The 20,776-nt window shown below is 40.7% G+C and overlaps 1 protein-coding gene across 2 annotated transcripts in view; it reads left to right on the forward strand.

Annotated features, from left to right (window-relative positions):
- The first annotated feature begins 225 nt into the window (after positions 1-225).
- gripap1 (GRIP1 associated protein 1) overlaps positions 226-20,776 on the forward strand; it is an 80,825-nt gene continuing 60,274 nt past the window's right edge. Inside the window, exons 1-15 of one of the 2 annotated variants that reach the window (XM_039011215.1) lie at positions 226-504; positions 1,624-1,690; positions 1,971-2,032; positions 2,184-2,210; positions 5,806-5,913; positions 6,099-6,255; positions 6,402-6,574; positions 7,005-7,053; positions 13,546-13,616; positions 14,760-14,807; positions 14,924-14,955; positions 15,474-15,521; positions 15,654-15,753; positions 16,001-16,078; positions 20,530-20,622. In XM_039011215.1, the coding sequence (XP_038867143.1) occupies positions 463-504; positions 1,624-1,690; positions 1,971-2,032; positions 2,184-2,210; positions 5,806-5,913; positions 6,099-6,255; positions 6,402-6,574; positions 7,005-7,053; positions 13,546-13,616; positions 14,760-14,807; positions 14,924-14,955; positions 15,474-15,521; positions 15,654-15,753; positions 16,001-16,078; positions 20,530-20,622 (1,155 nt within the window). In that variant the 5' untranslated portion in view covers positions 226-462. Of the gene's footprint in view, positions 505-1,623; positions 1,691-1,970; positions 2,033-2,183; positions 2,211-5,805; positions 5,914-6,098; positions 6,256-6,401; positions 6,575-7,004; positions 7,054-13,449; positions 13,617-14,759; positions 14,808-14,923; positions 14,956-15,473; positions 15,522-15,653; positions 15,754-16,000; positions 16,079-20,529; positions 20,623-20,776 lie in introns of both variants that reach the window. The other variant, XM_039011214.1, reaches the window with a different exon arrangement.

Raw genomic sequence — 20,776 nt, forward strand, 5'->3', positions numbered from 1 at the left:
GCCGTGGTATATTGGCCATACATCACAAACCCCCCGGGAGCCTTATTGCTATTATAAACTGGTTACCAACTTAATTAGAGCAGTAAAACTAAATGTTTGTCATACCCTGTTATACGGCCATGGCTTTCAGCCAATCAGAATTCAGGGCTCAAACCACCCAGTTTATAAAATGGCGTTATGGATCTGGACTCCCAGGACTCCAACTACCGGACAGGTGTGATTATTGCAACGACAATACCCAGCTATGGAGTAATGTTTAGATTAGGGAAAATGGTGATAGTGCACTCCCTCCCTCATCTAAAAGCCAAGGCGTCCGATACATTTACATTTCTATATACAACTACGTCGTGTTTTCCATAAGGATATGCAGAATGGCATGAAAGTAAAGCCTATTCCCACGGGCTCTTCTATCACACAGGACCTCTGCTAATAGCAGAGTCCTTCCTAGCTGCTTGAGTGAAGATGGCGCAGGCACTGTCAGAGGAGGAGTTCCATCGGATGCAGGTAGCTAGGTTGACAGCTGTCCATTTTTAATGCCCGTTGTTTCAAATTTGTTGTCACCTTCAGAGTATTTTCTGAAAATTGGATTTTCTGTCAACCTGTCCAGAGCTAAATTACGGAACGGTAAAGCATGCGTGGTAACTCCCCTTACTAGCTAGGCCAACATTGCAACCCAGGGATGTGGCTAGCTATGTTGATAGTGTCAGCAGTCATTGCTATTCCAAAAGCAACAGGCAGTTGGTCATATCGTTTTAGTATTCTATACAAACATGCAAATGTGGTAATCCCAATAGTTTGCTTTATGTTCAAATAACCAACGTTAGCTGGTTTGCGAGTTAACCGTTAACTAGCTTAAATGGCTAGGCTAGCTAGTTAGCTTGAAATGACATACTCTGGTCTTCATTAATCTTCATGACAATATCTTATTAATGGCAAAGTTATCTTCCTGTTAGCTATTGATTTCAAACATCCGTGTCTGATAGTTGTGTGCTGTTTTTGTTACAACTTTTATAAATACATTCGGTGAAAACTATAACGTTAACTAGCTAGTTAATTTCGCGTAACTGATAGCTTTCCAAGACTTATTATGGGTCACGGGTTTGGTCATTCAACGTTAGCCTAATGCCTGCTCGCAGCTTTTAGGGACTGGACGCCATTCACTGTTTATTATAATGGGTGTGTTCAGTTTTCCAAACCAGATAGTGCCCATAGCTAGCTAGCCTAGATAATGCATTGCTTGTTCATCTGAAGTCACCTGAATCAGATTATGTGTACAGTCAGATGTTTTAATGTTTAATTAAGTTGACCCTTTATACAGGCTTAAACCAACTCCGTGACCTTGTGATTAGTGTCCCTTACCAAAGACTCAAAACATGGGACCTGATGCCTCTCTGCTTGGCACTCAAAATTAAGAAGATGGACTGGGGGTAAGGCCCTGCTACAGACTAGCGTCCTGTCCAGGGGGTATACTTGTACATTAGGCTGCCTCACCCTACATAAACAGGAGATAGGGCAGAAGCCTATGTGCCGTTCTAGCTCTGACAAGGCTAACTGGTCAAAGGCTTTTACGTGTTTTGGTGCAATGTCATCCCCTCCTTCTATAACCTTTTTGTTGTTTTCCAGGCTCAGCTTTTAGAGCTGAGGACACAGAACTACCAACTTTCTGATGACCTGCGGAAGAACACAACTGGTAAGGAGCAGCAGCTCGTAATATAAATATGTTCTGGAGCTCAGTTGGTGCCCTTGAACTGGGATCAATATTTACTGCTAAAATGAAAAGAACATTGCAATGCAACTCCAGGATGGACTTCAGATTTAGTCTCCCTCTTAATGCAAGTGTGTGATGTGTGTAGTAACCCATGTGATGCACTTTATCTAACTTCAAAATGGGTTAGTTATGTCTCAGTGATTGAAAAGAAAATACTAGGCTCTGGGGATATTCAATATTTTAGTGTTGATTTTAATTCCAGAGCTGAATTCTGTTCATCTGAAGACTGTGACCTTGGAGAAGGATTACATCAAAGCACAGAAGGTATAGCAAGCTAATCTACATTTTGATTAAAACCGTGATAATATGGCTGTGGAGTTCAATGCACTGAAACTCAAGGCATCATGTTTGAGACAGAATAAAATGTACCTTTGTTTGTGATTCTATTCTGATTAGCTTTTTGTTTTATCTTCAGGCTCTGAATAAAAGCAAGAAAGCTCAGGTGGGTTACTTGCATCCTATAAACATATTTCAAAGCTGTCTAAAATGATCATGACAAGATAGTATGAACATTAGCTTGCTATACATGTTATATGCCATAATAGCTATTACTCCTGTTTACATGTGTATATATTATCATATACTTTTTTATTGTATTTTTTTTGCACTGGCTCGAGGCACACTCACTAGACTCTAGCCACACAATCACACATACTACATTGACACTCCGACACCCACACATACTTTCTCACTTTTAACATATGCTTCTGCTACTCTGTTTATTATACAGTTGAAGTCGGAATTTTACATACACTTAGGTTGGAGTCATTAAAACTAGTTTTTCAACCACTCCACAATTTTCTTGTTAACAAACTATAATTTTGGCAAGTCGGTTAGGACATCTACTTTGCATGACACAAGTAATTTTTCCAACAATTGTTTACAGACAGATTATTTAACTTATATTTCACTGTATCACAATTCCAGTGGGTCAGAAGTTTACTGTGCCTTTAAACAGCTTGGAAAATTCTAGAAAATGATGTCATGGCTTTATAAACTTCTGATAGGCTAATTGACATAATTTTAGTCAATTGGAGGTGTACCTGTGGATGTATTTCAAGGCCTACCTTCAAACTCAGTGCCTCTTTGCTTGACATCATGGGAAAATCAAAAGAAATCAGCCAAGACCTCAGGAAAAAAAATTGTAACCTCCACAAGTCTGGTTCATCCCTGGGAGTAATTTCCAAACACCTGAAGGTACCACGTCCATATGTACAAACAATAGTACGCAAGTATAAACACCATGGGACCACGCAGCCATCATACCGCTCAGGAAGGAGATGCATTCTGTCTCCTAGAGATGAACGGTCTTTGGTGCGAAAAGTGCAAATCAATCCCAGAACAACAGCAAAGGACCTTGTGAAGATGCTGGAGGAAACAGGTACAAAAGTCTCTATATCCACATTAAAACGAGTCCTCTAATGACATAACCTGAAAGGCCGCTCAGCAAGGAAGAAGCCACTGCGGCAAAACCGCCATAAAAAGCCAGACTACGGTTTGCAACTGCACATGGGGACAAAGATTGTACTTTTTGGAGAAATGTCCTCTGGTCTGATGTAACAAAAATATAACTTTTTGGCCATAATGACCATCGTTATGTTTGGAGGAAAAAGGGGACACTTGCAAGCCGAAGAACACCATCCCAACCGTGAAGCACAAGGGTGGCAGCATGTTGTGGGGGTGCTTTGCTGCAGGAGGGACAGGTGCACTTCACAAAATAGATGGTATCATGAGGGAGGAAAATTATGTGGATATATTGAAGCAACATCTCAAGACATCTGTCAGGAAGTTAAAGCTTGGTCGCAAATGGGTCTTCTAAATGGACAATGACCCCAAGCATACTTCCAAGTTGTGGCAAAATGGCTTAAGGACAACAAAGTCAAGCTATTGGAGTGGCCATCACAGAGCCCTGACCTCAAACCTATAGAACATTTGTGGGCAGAACTGAAAAAGCGTGTGCGAGCAAGGAGGCCTACAAACCTGACTGTTACACCAGCTCTGTCAGGAGGAATGGGCCAAAATTCACCCAACTTATTGTGGGAATCTTGTGGAAGGCTACCCAAAACATTTGACCCAAGTTAAACAATTTAAAGGCAATGCTACCAAATACTAATTGAGTGTATGTGAACTTCTGACCCACGGGGAATGTGATGATATAAATAAAAGCTGAAATAAATCATTCTCTCTACTATTATTCTGACATTTCACATTCTTAAAACAAAGTGGTGATCCTAACTGACCTAAAACAGGGGATTTTTACTAAATGTCAGGAATTGTGAAAAACTGAGTTTAAATGTATTTTGCTAAGGTGTATGTAAACTTCCGACTTCAACTGTATGTCCTGATTGCCTAGTTACTTTTACCCTTACCTACATGTACATACTGTGTTACCTCAATTACCTCGTACCCCGGCACATTTAATCGGTACTGGTACTCCTTGTATATAACTTCGTTATTGTTATTTCATTGTGTTACTATTTTTCTTACTTTTTAACTCTGCATTGTTGGGAGTGGGCTCGTAAGTAAACATTTCATGGTAAAATCTACATCTGTTGTATTCGGCGCATGTAACCAATAGAATGTGTTTTTGATTTAGAAAATTATTTATATTTCTCCTACCAGTCACTTTCAGCACTGTTTACATGTATGTCCACCTATCACGCCTACACTGACAATGTTACACGCTCACCACCATGCACAAACCCACCCAACACTTAAGTCTTCTGCATGCTTCGGTTTGGCTGACGCTTAGCCGTTGGCCATCCGGACGTGTATGCTCACGTCTCCTTTAAAGACCTTCACTTCAAAAACGAGGAAAAGTGGATTGAATCCCCGAGCTGACAAAGTAAATCTGTTGTTCTGCTCCTGAACAAGGCAGTTAACCCACTGTTCCCCAGTAGGCCGTCGTTGTAAATAAGAATTTGTTCTTAACTGACTTGCCTAGTTAAATAAAAGTTACATTTTAAAGTTAGTTTTTTGTCGAGGAGGTCTTAGTCGCGCAATGTGACATCTAACTAAGATGTTGTTTGGTGAAAAAAAGAATGAGCATGAAAACCATTAATCTCTCGTTGAATGATAACAAACACTTCATTGAAGAATCCCGACTTTTGACCAATCACCGATGAAGGGGCATAGACTTCGGCTACTGACTTCGGCTTGGCTCGAGAAATAATTACGTGTGCACGAACAGCTGGGAAAAAACCTTGCCCAAGACCAAAAACATCACAAAATGTCATAATATATGCGCTAACTTTTTGAGATGGGAAACATGCGGACGTCTTTATGCTGCTGCCATACTGTTTACTATTATTATAATGATTTATCCTACTACCAGTCACTTTCTGCTAATTCCTGCCCACATGTACATACTGTATCTTCCTCAAAAAATCCTGTAATCCCTGCACATTTTAAAGTTGGTACTGGCACTAACCCTATATATATATATCTTGCTCTCTTTTGTTTAATTTCTTTAGTTCTATTAGTTTTTTTTATATTGAATACTGCGCTGTTGGGTAGGGCTTGCAAGTTAAGCATATCACTCTACTTGTGCATGTGACAAGTAAAACTTAATGGATAGAGAGACTACCTCAATGAAGTCAAAGAGATTATTCCCAAGTACAGGTAGAGAACATAGGACACACTCCTTTTGTCTGTTAACTTCATTTCTTACATTTACTCATTAGGTTCTTCCACATTTTCAGTGACTGTAGCATAGGTATATGATGTATATGAGCCTGATTTATAATTCATGTTATATTAATGCAGTCAACAGCCCCCTCTGCTGTTTAAATATGCATATTTAACCTTTCCCCGGAGTATTTTAGATCATTTGGAAATGTATCAAAGTATGATATCGAAGTAGAGCAATGTCCTCCAACTTATTCACCATTCTTTCTAATCAGCAAAGTACATTGAGTACTCTCACAAAAAACACGACAACAATCTAGAAATGTGGGGATGATAAAGTCGTCATCCTGTGTGAGAGTGCCTACTTTCTGTTTACATGGATTGGTTGATTGTCTGGTGTGTGCGCTCAGGAGGTGGATGCCTTACTCAGCGAGAACGAGATGCTGCAAGGCAAGCTGCACAGCCAAGAGGACGACTTCAGACTGCAAAACAGCACCCTGATGCAGGAGCTGTCCAAGGTACTGGATGTCCCCTGCTCCCGCACATGCCAATGGTTCAGAAGAGGGGAATGTCCTTGTAAATTAAGATGTGATTTAGGCCTATCCTATGTCTAGCTTGTATAACATAAAGGCCCCACCTTCCTGATCACATTTCATGATTATATTACAGAAATATTTTACATTTATTGCATTCCCCTGTTTAGTTATGTACTCAGATAGAGGAGCTACAACATGAAATCAAAGAGCTAAAGGATTGCAAGGGGCTGCAGGCTGAATCCTCCGGTCCCATCTCTATCTCTGTGGATGGAGAGTTACTGCGCCTCCAGGCAGAGAATGCTGCCCTTCAGAAAAAGATGACGGGTATGCTTATGTTGGTTATCGTTGTAGAAAATCAACATTTTCAAAGGCATTTCTTAGATGAGATGTATCTGGTAATGGCAACACATCATCAGTAAAAAAAAAAAATCTCTACTAACCCTATTTACAACACTGTGTTTTCCCCTCAGCCCTTCAGGAGCGCCATGAGAGTGAGATAAAGAGCCCGAGGGGAGCGGAGGTCAGTGAAACCAAAACCTCAGCGACAGACGGCCCGGCTGACACCAACGGTGTCCGGTTGCACTCTGACGTCAGTGAGAGCAGGGAGGACTCTGCAGCCAGAACCAATGACAGACTGGAACAGGTGACATCATAAACACATTTTTCAAAGGAACTGCCATTTTGAAAATAACCTCAGATTTACTTCCACTGTTGTATCAGGCATACATAAATGTACACACCGGTCGGTGTTGTTCATTATTGAGCTGGTTGCTCTATTCAACATACAAAAGGCTCTGTTTATTTTGTCCATTATGATGTACCTGTATGTTTCTACATCATATTAATCCGTTACAGTATGGAACGCAAACTGGCGTATTTCAACACATGAATCAGCCCCTATTTAGATCAAGCCTTTGCATTATACATGGAGTTTGGTTTTATGTGTATTTGTTATTTAATTACAAGATTATTTGACAAACGACCCCATATTTAGATTACGGTTTTGAATTATGTATACAGTATGGCATTGTGTTGAGTTGTCCTTAAATTAATTTCCTTTTGTTTTTTTTCAGGCGGAGGCAAAGTGTGCCAAACTGGAACAGCGAGTGACTGAGCTAAGCGGTGAGTTGAGTCTTTCTTATGGAGAATATATCTTCAGAAATAGTCTGGAAAGCCTAGTAGAGCAATAATAAAGTTGAATCTTTCCCCCTTGGTTGTTGTGATACTTTACAAGAGTGATTGACTTAATTAATTGACATCTTTGTTAACAATGTTGACTCCCAGCACTAGAGGTCGACCGATTATGATTTTTCAATACGGATACCGATTATTGGAGGACCAAAAAAAGCCGATACCGATTTAAAAAAAAAAAAGATATATATATTTGTAATAATGACAATTACAACAATACTGAATGAACAATGAACACTTTTATTTTAACTTAATATAATACATAAATGAAATCAATTTAGTCTCAAATAAATAATGAAACATGTTCAATTTGGTTTAAATAATGCAAAAACACAGTGTTGGAGAAGAAAGTAAAAGTGCAATATGTGCCATGTTAAAAAGCTAACGTTTAAGTTCCTTGCTCAGAACATGAGAACATATGAAAGCTGGTGGTTCCTTTTAACATGAGGCTTCAATATTCCCAGGTAAGAAGTTTTAGGTTGTAGTTATAGAAATAAATAGTCCTATAATACCATTTGTATTTCATATAACTTTGACTATTGGATGTTCTAATAGGTACTTTAGTATTGCCAGCCTAATCTCGGGAGTTGATAGGCTTGAAGTCATAAACAGCGCTGTGCTTGAAGCATTGCGAAAAGCTGCTGGCAAACGGAGTAAAGTGCTGTTTGAGTGAATGCTTACGAGCCTGCTGCTGCCTACCACCTCTCAGTCAGACTGCTCTATCAAATATCAAATCATAGACTTAATTATAATATAATAAACACACAGAAATACAAGCCTTAGGTCATTAATATGGTCAAATCCGGAAACTATCATTTCGAAAACAAAACGTTTATTCTTTCAGTGAAATACGGAACCGTTCCGTCTTTTTTCGAACGGGTGGCATCCATAAGTCTAAATATTGCTGTTACATTGCACAACCTTCAATGTTATGTCATAATTATGTACAATTCTGGCAAATTAATTACGGTCTTTGTTAGGAAGAAATGGTCTTCACGCAGTTCGCAACGAGCCAGGCGACCCAAACTGCTGCACATACCCAGACTCTGCTTACACTGAACGCAACGAGCCAGGTGACCCAAACTGCTGCACATACCCAGACTCTGCTTACACTGAACGCAAGAGAAGTGACACAATTTCAGACACCACATTGATTATATGCAGCGCAGGACAAGCTAGTTAAACTAGTAATATCATCAACCATGTGTAGTTAACTAGTGATTATGTGAAGATTGTTTATAATAAGATAAGTTTAATTCTCCTCGTGGATTGCAATGTAATCGGTCATAATCGGTGTACAAACATGCCAATTACCAATTGTTATGAAAACTTGAAATCAGCCCTAATTATTCTGATTAATCGGTCGACCTCTACCCAGCACCAAATGTTGCTTAAATAATTTAACTGCTGGTTTCCTTCCAATCTGATAGGACATAGTCCAGTTCACTGTTCCCCAATGCAGGCTCTGTGGGGCATGTGTCCAGCAGGCATCTAGCTTTTGTTTACAGCATGTCAGAGAACAGTCAGGAGTGTGTGACTGGGTTCCCACTAGATGGGCAAGTGGCAAAGTCAAAACTGGATAAATTGTAAAAATGTTTGAAAACAAAATTCACTGTTTTTTATCTTAATTTAGGGTTAGGCACAATGTTAGCAGTGTGGTTAAGGTTAGGCACAAGGTTAGCAGTGTGGTTAAGGTTAGGCACAAGGTTAGCAGTGTGGTTAGGGTTAGGCATAAAGTTAGCAGTGTGGTTAGGCACAAGGTTAGCAGTGTGGTTAAGGTTAGGCACAAGGTTAGCAGTGTGGTTAAGGTTAGGCACAAGGTTAGCAGTGTGGTTAAGGTTAGGCACAAGGTTAGCAGTGTGGTTAAGGTTAGGCATAAAGTTAGCAGTGTGGTTAGGGTTAGGCACAAGGTTAGCAGTGTGGTTAAGGTTAGGCACAAGGTTAGCAGTGTGCTTAAGGTTAGGCATAAAGTTAGCAGTGTGGTTAAGGTTAGGCATAAAGTTAGCAGTGTGGTTAGGGTTAGGCACAAGGTTAGCAGTGTGGTTAAGGTTAGGCACAAGGTTAGCAGTGTGGTTAAGGTTAGGCATAAAGTTAGCAGTGTGGTTAAGGTTAGGCACAAGGTTAGCAGTGTGGTTAAGGTTAGGCACAAGGTTAGCAGTGTGGTTAAGGTTAGGCACAATGTTAGCAGTGTGGTTAAGGTTAGGCATAAAGTTAGCAGTGTGGTTAGGGTTAGGCACAAGGTTAGCAGTGTGGTTAAGGTTAGGCATAAAGTTAGCAGTGTGGTTAGGGTTAGGCACAAGGTTAGCAGTGTGGTTAAGGTTAGGCACAAGGTTAGCAGTGTGGTTAAGGTTAGGCACAAGGTTAGCAGTGTGGTTAAGGTTAGGCATAAAGTTAGCAGTGTGGTTAAGGTTAGGCACAAGGTTAGCAGTGTGGTTAAGGTTAGGCACAATGTTAGCAGTGTGGTTAAGGTTAGGCATAAAGTTAGCAGTGTGGTTAGGGTTAGGCACAAGGTTAGCAGTGTGGTTAAGGTTAGGCACAAGGTTAGCAGTGTGGTTAAGGTTAGGCACAAGGTTAGCAGTGTGGTTAAGGTTAGGCACAAGGTTAGCAGTGTGGTTAAGGTTAGGCACAAGGTTAGCAGTGTGGTTAAGGTTAGGCACAAGGTTAGCAGTGTGGTTAAGGTTAGGCACAAGGTTAGCAGTGTGGTTAAGGTTAGGCACAAGGTTAGCAGTGTGGTTAAGGTTAGGCATAAAGTTAGCAGTGTGGTTAAGGTTAGGCATAAAGTTAGCAGTGTGGTTAAGGTTAGGCACAAAGGTTAGGCACAAGGTTAGCAGTGTGGTTAAGGTTAGGCACAAGGTTAGCAGTGTGGTTAAGGTTAGGCACAAGGTTAGCAGTGTGGTTAAGGTTAGGCACAAGGTTAGCAGTGTGGTTAAGGTTAGGCACAAGGTTAGCAGTGTGGTTAAGGTTAGGCATAAAGTTAGCAGTGTGGTTAAGGTTAGGCACAAGGTTAGCAGTGTGGTTAAGGTTAGGCACAAGGTTAGCAGTGTGGTTAAGGTTAGGCATAAAGTTAGCAGTGTGGTTAAGGTTAGGCACAAGGTTAGCAGTGTGGTTAAGGTTAGGCACAAGGTTAGCAGTGTGGTTAAGGTTAGGCATAAGGTTAGCAGTGTGGTTAAGGTTAGGCATAAGGTTAGCAGTGTGGTTAAGGTTAGGCATAAAGTTAGCAGTGTGGTTAAGGTTAGGCATAAAGTTAGCAGTGTGGTTAAGGTTAGGCACAAGGTTAGCAGTGTGGTTAAGGTTAGGCACAAGGTTAGCAGTGTGGTTAAGGTTAGGCATAAAGTTAGCAGTGTGGTTAGGGTTAGGCACAAGGTTAGCAGTGTGGTTAGGGTTAGGCACAAGGTTAGCAGTGTGGTTAAGGTTAGGCATAAAGTTAGCAGTGTGGTTAAGGTTAGGCACAAGGTTAGCAGTGTGGTTAAGGTTAGGCATAAAGTTAGCAGTGTGGTTAGGGTTAGGCACAAGGTTAGCAGTGTGGTTAAGGTTAGGCATAAAGTTAGCAGTGTGGTTAGGGTTAGGCACAAGGTTAGCAGTGTGGTTAAGGTTAGGCATAAAGTTAGCAGTGTGGTTAGGGTTAGGCACAAGGTTAGCAGTGTGGTTAAGGTTAGGAGTGTGGTTAGGGTTAGGCACAAGGTTAGCAGTGTGGTTAAGGTTAGGAGTGTGGTTAGGGTTAGGCACAAGGTTAGCAGTGTGGTTAAGGTTAGGCATAAAGTTAGCAGTGTGGTTAGGGTTAGGCACAAGGTTAGCAGTGTGGTTAAGGTTAGGAGTGTGGTTAGGGTTAGGCACAAGGTTAGCAGTGTGGTTAAGGTTAGGAGTGTGGTTAGGGTTAGGCACAAGGTTAGCAGTGTGGTTAAGGTTAGGCATAAAGTTAGCAGTGTGGTTAGGGTTAGGCACAAGGTTAGCAGTGTGGTTAACCTTTTACAAGAAACTCAGAAGTGACCCCACTGCCCAATTTCAGAACACGATCTTTACTGTCCTAGATGGTTATTTAAGTTCTGGTCAGATAACCAAAAAATAACACTACTTTTTGGCTTTTCAACACCCTAAAATTGCCATTTTTTTTATACTTTGCCGAAATTACACAAGAATATTACAAAACCTCCAGGGCGCCCTATTGTAGCGGGCATTGATGCAGTTATTTATTTATTAGACCACTCACAGAACAGCTCCCCTCCTTTGTAAAGGACACCAGCAGTATGATCTCTATTATTGAATCTCTTGATATTCTCCCTGATAATACTTTGTTAGTTACTTTTGATGTTGAGTCGTTATTCACAAATTTTCCACACGATGGCGGTATTGAAGCTATGGAACATTTTCTTCTGCAATGTGACCCTAATGAACTACCTTCCAGTGAATGCATTATAACATTGGCTGAAATAGTACTCACACACAACTACTTCATGTTTCTAAATGATTTCTTTATTCAGACGAAGGGTACTGCTATGGGATCCCCCATGGCTCCTAACTATGCTAATTTGTATGTGGGTTACATGGAGAAACAGTCTTTTCAATCCTCTCAAAAATGTTTTCTTGCCTAACATCATTATTTGGAAACGGTATATTGATGATATTTTTGTTCTGTGGAGGGGTGATGCAAAACAGCTCCAGGTGTTCCATGCTTTTCTTAACTCCTGTTCTGAGCATCTGAGATTTACTATGCAATCTGATACACGTCAAATCAGTTTTCTTGATCTTCTGATCTTGTGTGAAAATAATGTTCTATACACTGATCTTTACAGGAAACCTACTGATCGTAACAGTTTGTTGAGGGCTGATAGTTGTCACCCACTTCCCTTGAAAAATAGTTTGCCCTACAGCCAATTCTGTCGAATCAAAATAATTTATAAAAAACAATCAGATTTCGACAGAAATATGGCCAAGACTCAAAGAAAATTCAAGGAGAGGGGGTACAAATATGGTCAGATTTAATACTGCCATTGAGAAAATTCAAAACAAAACAAAAATAAGCATTCTTGCATTCTAACTACCTGCTATTCAAAGTGCTCTGAACAAATTAAGGGAATCGTTCACAAACATTGGCACATTCTAAGATCCGATGATAGTATCTGTAATGTGTTTTCGGATCTTCCCTTGGTCGTATTCTCGCGGGGCAAAAACCTCAGAGATCAATTGGTAAGCTCTGATTTACCACCCCAAGATATCCCTGCACAGCGTCTATTTGCGCCCCTACTGGATGGAGACTACAAATGTAATGGCTCTTATAAATGTAGATCCTTCAAACACCCCCAAACAGGGAAACAGATCCCAATCAAAGGTGATTTATAAATGTAGATCCTTCAAACACCCCCAAACAGGGAAACAGATCCCAATCAAAGGTGATTTATAAATGTAGATCCTTCAAACACCCCCAAACAGGGAAACAGATCCCAATCAAAGGTGTTATCACGTGCTCCACTAAGGCAGTTATTTATCTTATAACTTGACCTTGTGGTAAAAATGATGTGGGTAAAACAAAGCGCGAATTAAAAGTACGTATCGTAGCACCATTAGGTGCAAAAACTGGACTTACCCAGTTGCGGCCCACTTTTTGGAAGAAAACCACTCGATTTCGTCTCTACGTTATATTGGCATCGAACATGTCATCCTCCCTAGGAGAGGGGGTGACCTCGACAATTTATTGTTAAAACGAGAGGCTGCCTGAATCTTTAATTTAAAGACCCTTGCTCCTTCGGTCTCAACGTAGACTTTGATCTGAAGCCATTCTTGTGATTATTGTGATTTTGCTATTGTAAATGTATGTAGGCTTATGTAGCCAAATTGTATCTATGATCGTACACTATCCATTTGTTTTTTGTATGCTATTTTAATATATGAGAATTAACCAATGATATCAGGCCACACCTGGCCATGATTACAGACGCCTGTGTGTGTCTTTTGACACTATATTAATGAGTCATCCCGCAGTGTTTGTCATTATACCCTGATGAAGACAGCTTGTCTGTCGAAACGTTGGACATAAATATTTTTGCATCTGAGCTCCTAGAGTGTGCGGCTCTCCTTTTTGTTTTTTAAGTGTTCTACTCCGCTAGCCAGCACCTCGCCTAAATAGGTGTGCGTTTCTTTCACCTCTAGGTTAGGGTTAGGCATAAGGTTAGCAGTGTGGTTAAGGTTAATATTAGGTTCCAAATCAGTTAAGAAGATGCATTGTAGAAATAGACAGGGGTTATGACTTTGCCACTTGCCCAGAAAGTGATGACCATGTGAGTTGGGGTACTGTGATTTAAGACTGAGCTGGACTACCTGCGTGCCCTGCAGGACCTGCACTGAGGACCCCCGGGCTAGTTATGAAACAGGATGCTCTTAGGTGGTCAGCACTGTGTCCAAATCCAATAACGCAATGCTTTGGGCCAGAGGTGGAGCTGCAGCTGCACACTGAGGTGGAGGAGAAGCGCCTACTGAAGGAGCAGCTCCATGCACTAGAGGTAATTTATAACCCATTTTACAACCCTAGGTCAGGTGCTAACGACCCATCCACAACCCTAGGTTATGTGCTAGTAACCCATCCCACAACCCTAGGTCAGGTGCTAATGACCCACCCTACAACCCTAAGTTATGTGCTAGCAACCCATCCCACAACCCTAGGTTAGGTGCTAACGACCCATCCACAACCCTAGGTCAGGTGCTAACGACCCATCCCACAACCCTAGGTTATGTGCTAGTAACCCATCCCACAACCCTAGGTTAGGTGCTAGCAACCCATCCCACAACCCTAGGTTAGGTGCTAACGACCCATCCCACAACCCTAGGTTAGGTGCTAACGACCCATCCCACAACCCTAGGTTAGGTGCTAACGACCCATCCCACAACCCTAGGTTAGGTGCTAACGACCCATCCCACAACCCTAGGTTATGTGCTAGTAACCCATCCCACAACCCTAGGTTAGGTGCTAGCAACCCATCCCACAACCCTAGGTTAGGTGCTAACGACCCATCCCACAACCCTAGGTTAGGTGCTAACGACCCATCCCACAACCCTAGGTTAGGTGCTAACGACCCATCCCACAACCCTAGGTTATGTGCTAGTAACCCATCCCACAACCCTAGGTTAGGTGCTAACGACCCATCCCACAACCCTAGGTTAGGTGCTAGCAACCCATCCCACAACCCTAGGTTAGGTGCTAACGACCCATCCCACAACCCTAGGTTAGGTGCTAGCAACCCATCCCACAACCCTAGGTTAGGTGCTAACGACCCAGGGTGATGCTTTACTAATTGGCCATTTCTCCTAGAAACAATTTCTGATTTTTGTGATAATTGCTATCTCGGCTAAGAAACATTTATACGTTTTGTTATTTGTTTTTTTCTTCAGTTTTTATGTTACTTGCCCTAGTGCCTCAAAGTGAAGCAGTAAGATATGCAGCTCTGTATCTGAGTATACATAAAAAAAATATGGTCACTAACTGCCTCCTCCATTTACTAGGCTAATTGAGTGTATGTGGGTTTGTGTAAATACGATACGCTGTGGACAGACTTTCCCTAACGCACAATTAAGGACAGACAACAATTTGTTGGCTATTTCTATGTCTCTTCATCTAAGTACTTAGATATTTAATTTCTCTCCTCCAGTCATCCAAACAGGCAGACATCACTCAACTTCAAGAAGAAATAGCAAAGGTAACTAACTATAAGATCAGATGTGTTCTTCATTGTATAGATCAGGCTGTAGTGTGTTAGCATCTAGGCCCCTACATGTAATGGAAAACTGATTTGGTCCATGTGTTGCTTTCTAGCTCTCTGATAAATTAAAGAAAAAACAAGACAGGTAAGATTCTATTTACCTTGCAAGTGTTATGAAGGCATTTCTTCTGTTCTACACAAAGTAAAACTTAAAGAGCATTAAAAGACAATTTCATGATAGATGGATTGTATTTCCTTGCCAATGTGGATGAAGGTATTTGAGTTTCCTTGGCTCAGCTGTGATGAACTACATCAGAGTATGACAGTAATGATAAGCCCCTGGGTCTTGTCCTGTTATAGTGCTATTTCTCTGCCATCATTGGGCAGCCGTCTCAGGCTCAGTATAGCAATGCGACACTAGGCACCGGCTCCGTGGACAGTCAGCAGTCGGGAGTAATGAGACTGAACCTCAACTTGTTTTGCCAGCAGTCACTATCATCTGCTGTATCTGCAAAGACGTCTGCCCAAATCTCCCCTTACGGGCTCTTTTCACACCGGCAGAGCCCTGGCCGCCCACTCGGGGAGTCTCTCTTATATCTCCTCTACTGGGGGGTTTCATGGTGGAGCAGTTTTCTCACTGCCTTTTTATGATTTGTATTATAGCTTTCTGCGTTCGCAAGCTGAAAAAGAAGTCCTTTATAATGACAGCAGGTAAGGGCATGCATAAAGATTCAATTTGTTTTTCACTTTCACCAAGCTTCTGAAGGTGGAGGTACTTTTTTTTTATGTAACAAAAAAAAATGCCAGATGCCATTTGATTAAAATACATTATTTCTGCACCAGGACCAAAATCGATGAGATTCAACAGAGGAAGGAGGAGGAGCTGAAGTCATTGAAAATCCGCATCCAGAAGTTACAGGGAGATCTGCTGTCAGCCAACCAGGTCACACATCCCCATGTTGCCTGTCCTGTTATGAGATCAATCTCAATATATTGTTTATGATTGGTGTATTGTACCTGAAGTACTCATATTGTTGTATTATGACAATACATACTCCTTATTAACTTCACAACAGATTTCTGGGTTGTAGTAGGTATGCACTAGACCCATATCCTAAAATGATTGACAGCCTGTGACAGAATCTAGTAGGAATCTGAAGCTGACTCTTGCTGCCTGTGTTTTTTTTTAGAGTGTTGGAGAGATGAAGGAGCAGCTACAGAGCCGGCAGAAGGAGCATGACTTAGTTCTACACACACTCAGAGATCAGGTAAAACGGAGCATTAGTTAGTTCTACACCACTCAAAGATCAGGTAATACAATGAGTATCAGTTCTACACCAGTCAGAGATCAGGTAAAACAAAGAGTATCAGTTATTTCTACACCACTCAGAGATCAGGTAAAACAAGGAGCATTAGTTAGTTCTGCACCACTCAAAGATCAGGTAAATGGAGGGGTATCAATTAGTTCTACACCACTCAGAGATCAGGTAATACAATGAGTATCAGTTCTACACCAGTCAGAGATCAGGTAAAACAGAGTATCAGTTATTTCTACACCACTCAGAGATCAAGTAAAATGAGGAGTATCAGTTCTACACGCACTCAGAGATCAGGTATAACAAGGCCTATCAGTTAGTTCTACACCAGTCAAAGATCAGGTGAAACAAGGAGCATTAGTTAGTTCTACACCAGTTAGAGATCAGTTAAAACTCAAACCTATTAACCGTTTGCTCTACATCGTTTTTAATGCTGTTAAATAGGATTTGCCCCCTTTCTAATTTTCTCAACTTTTGCATTTTTTTTTTAATACTGAATGTTATCAGATCTTCAACCAAAACCTAATATTAGATAAAAGGAACCTGAGTGAACAAATAACACAATTACATAATTATTTCATAAACAAAGTTATGCAACACCCAATGCCCCTGTGTGAAAAGTCTACATGAAAATGTCAAAAAAAAATCTAAACATTTGAAGTTTTGGAATGTCAAAGTCCAGACCTAATCAGGACTTGAAACTAGAGGTTGACCGATTTAATCGGAATTGCCGATTTTAATTAGGGCCGATTTCAAGTTTTCATAACAATCGGTAATTTGCATTTTTGGACACCAATCATGGCCGATTACATTGCACTCCACGAGGAGACTGCGTGGCAGGCTGTGACTACCTGTTATACGAGTGCAGCAAGGAGCCAAGGTAAGGTGCTAGCTAGCATTAAACTTATCTTATAAAAAAAGATCAATCTTAACATAATCACTAGTTAACTACATATAGTTGATGATATTACTAGTTTATTTAGCTTGTCCTGCGTTGCATATAATCGATGTGGTGCCTGTTAATTTATCATTGAGTCACAGCCTACTTCGCCAAACGGGTGATTTAACAAGCGCATTCGCGAAAAAAGCACTGTCGTTGCACCAATGTGTACCTAACCATAAACATCAACGCCTTTCTTAAAATCAATACACAAGTATATATTTTTAAACCTGCATATTTAGTTAATATTGCATGCTAACATTTCTTTTAACTAGGGAAATTGTGTCACTTATCTTGCGTTCTGTGCAACAGAGTCAGGGTATATGCAGCAGTTTGGGCCACCTGGCTCGTTGCGAACTGTGTGAAGACTATTTCTTCCTAACAAAGATAGCCAACTTTGCCAAACGGGGGATTATTTAACAAAAGCACATAAACATCAATGCCTTTCTTAAAATCAATACACAGAAGTATATTTTTTTAAACCTGCATATTAAGTTAAAAGAAATTCATGTTAGCAGGCAATATTAACCAGTTGAAATTGTGTCACTTCTCTTGCGTTCATTGCACGCAGAGTCAGGGTATATGCAACAGTTTGGGCCACCTGGCTCATTGCGAACTAATTTTCCATTATTTTCCATAATTATGACATAACATTGAAGGTTGTGCAATGTAACAGCAATATTTAGACTTATGGATGCCACCCGTTAGATAAAAAGACGGAACGGTTCCGTATTTCACTGAAAGAAAAAACGTTTTGTTTTCGAAATGATAGTTTCCGGATTTGACCATATTAATGACCTAAGGCTCGTATTTCTGTGTGTTATTATAATTAAGTCTATGATTTGATAGAGCAGTCTGACTGAGTGGTGGTAGGCAGCAGCAGGCTCGTAAGCATTCATTCAAACAGCACTTTCCTGCATTTGCCAGCAGCTCTTCGCTGTGCTTTAAGCACAGCGCTGTTTATGACTTCAAGCCTATCAACTCCCGAGATTAGGCTGGCAATACTAAAGTACCTATTAGAACATCCAATAGTCAAAGGTATATGAAATACAAAATGGTATAGAGAGAAATAGTCCTATAATAACTACAAGCTAAAACTTCTTACCTGGGAATATTGAAGACTCATGTTAAAAGGAACCACCATCTTTCATATGTTCTCCTGTTCTGAGCAAGGAACTTAAACGTTAGCTTTTTAACATGGCACATATTGCACTTTTACTTTCTTCTCCAACACTGTGTTTTTGCATTCTTTAAACCAAATTGAACATGTTTCATTATTCATTTGAGACTAAATTGAATTTTTTGATGTATTATATTAAGTTAAAATAAAAGTGTTCATTGTTCATTCAGTATTGTTGTAATTGTCATTATTACAAATATATATATAAAAATCGTCAGATTAATCGGTAACTGCTTTTTTTGGTCCTCCAATAATTGGTATCGGCGTTGAAAAATCATAATCAGTCGACCTCTACTTGAAACGACCAGTTCATACATGAAAACCCACAAATGTCGCTGAGTTAAAGCAGTTCTGCATGGAAGAATGGGCCAAAATTCCTCCACAGCGACGTGAGACTGATCAACAAGTGTAAGGGGGCAATTACTTTTTCACACAGGGGAATTGTGTGTTGCATAACTTTGTTAATTAAATAAAAATATATATTTTTGTTATTTGTAAACTAAGGTTCGCTTTATCTAATATTAGATTTTGGTTGAACATCTGATGACATTCAGTATTAAAAAATGCAAAAATAGTGAAAATCAGAAAGGGGCAAAATACTTTGTTACTGTACTGTAGGTCGTAAATGGAAGTAGAGTATGATACCCGTACTGTAGGTAGTATAATGTAGAGCTTTTTCATTTCCTGTAATATGGAAATATTTGTTTCAAAACAATTAAGGCATCTGACATGCAAACCTTATTCACATATTCTCTCAACTTTAGTTGAACTAAACTCAGCAAAAAAAGATCCTTTTTCAGGACCCTGTCTTTCAAAGATAATTTGTAAAAATCTAAATAACTTCACAGATCTTCATTGTAAAGGATTTAAGCACTGTTTCCCATGCTTGTTCAATGAACCATAAACAATTAATGAACATGCACCTGTGGAACGGTCGTTAAGACACTAACAGCTTACAGACGGTAGGCAATTAAGGTCACAGTTATGAAAACTTAGGACACTAAAGAGGCCTTTCTACTGACTCTGAAAAACACCAAAAGAAAGATGCCCAGGGTCCCTGCTCATCTGCGTGAACGTGCCTTGGGCATGCTGCAAGGAGGCATGAGGACTACAGATGTGGCCAGGGCAATAAATTGCTATGTTCGTACTGTGAGACGCCTAAGACAGCGTGGATCGGAGGGTGAAGGCTCGGGCCATTCCCCCCAGAAATGTCCAGGAACTTGTAGGTGCCTTGGTGGACGAGTGGGGTAACATCTCACAGCAAGAACTGGCAAATCTGGTGCAGTCCACGAGGAGGAGATGCACTGCACTACTTAATGCCGCTGGTGGCCACACCAGATACTGACTGTTACTTTTGATTTTGACCCCCCTTTTATTCAGGGACACATTATTCCATTTCTGTTAGTCACATGTCTGTGGAACTTGTTCAGTTTATGTCTCAGTTGTTGAATCTTATGTTCATACAAATATTTACACGTTAAGTTTGCTGAAAATAAACGCAGTTGACAGTGAAGGACGTTTCTCTTTCTGCTGAGTTTATATGTCTTTTTATTTTATAATGGATATTCCAAAACGGTCAAATGATCTTAGTCGAGACGTTTAATTGACGGTTAATGAAAAGACAGATCGAGGATCACCCTAAATAATTACAGATTAGTCTCAGTGTGAAGAGGTTGTCTGGAAGAGAGCAGTGAGGAGTCTTTGTGAGCCTGGTGCACTTCATTAGGGACCAGTCTGTTTTTCCACTAAATAAGGCCTAGATCTCTCAATGAATTTCACTGGACCCTGCCTGCCTGGCTGGCAGCACGACTGGCACGTATGTCCTCTGTGATGTCACACGTCTTAATTAACTCAAACGCTGCTTTGAATAGACAACAATAAGATAAGGATTTTGGGTCTGCTGTTGTCTTCTCTTTTTGTTTTCTCTTTACAATATGCAAATACTTTTTTATTTCAAGTCATTTTGGCAAGTCATGCAGACGTTCTCTTTCTGATCTGGCTTCTGTCACCGTTCTTTCTTTGTTTCTTTACCTCATTAGTCCTTCTTGTTTTTCATTCTGTTGTCCGTGCCTTACTGATCCTCTTCTGGTAATTTCAGCCAACCCTCGTTGATGATCCATCCTATTAATCTAACCCGTCTTTTCCCCTTCTCTTTCAATCCATATTGTTGTGCTGCCAATCGCCACCTCGTTGTCTTTTTCCTCCGTCTGTCCTCTCTTCCCTCCATGGCTGTCCTGGGTGGCCCCCCCTTGTGTTTACCCCGTGTGTGGTGCTGTGGTGCAGATAGCGTGTCAGAGTGCTGTGAGTCAGGAGCAGGTGGAAGGTATCCTGACTGAGAACGATGCTCTCAGGACTAACCTAGTCGCTCTGGAACAGGTATAGTATTCTGACCCCCGCCCTGCCAGGACCCCCACGGAACCTCATCACTATTCACTCTACCACTGTCACCACTCACCAGCCATTACCCATGATGCATCACTATTATGACAAGTTGAGTTGTTGTGATTAAAGTCAGGGAGGTAAAGATGTT

The sequence above is a fragment of the Salvelinus namaycush genome, chromosome 16 (genome assembly GCF_016432855.1).
Source record: "Salvelinus namaycush isolate Seneca chromosome 16, SaNama_1.0, whole genome shotgun sequence".
In the NCBI taxonomy this organism is placed as follows: domain Eukaryota; kingdom Metazoa; phylum Chordata; class Actinopteri; order Salmoniformes; family Salmonidae; genus Salvelinus; species Salvelinus namaycush.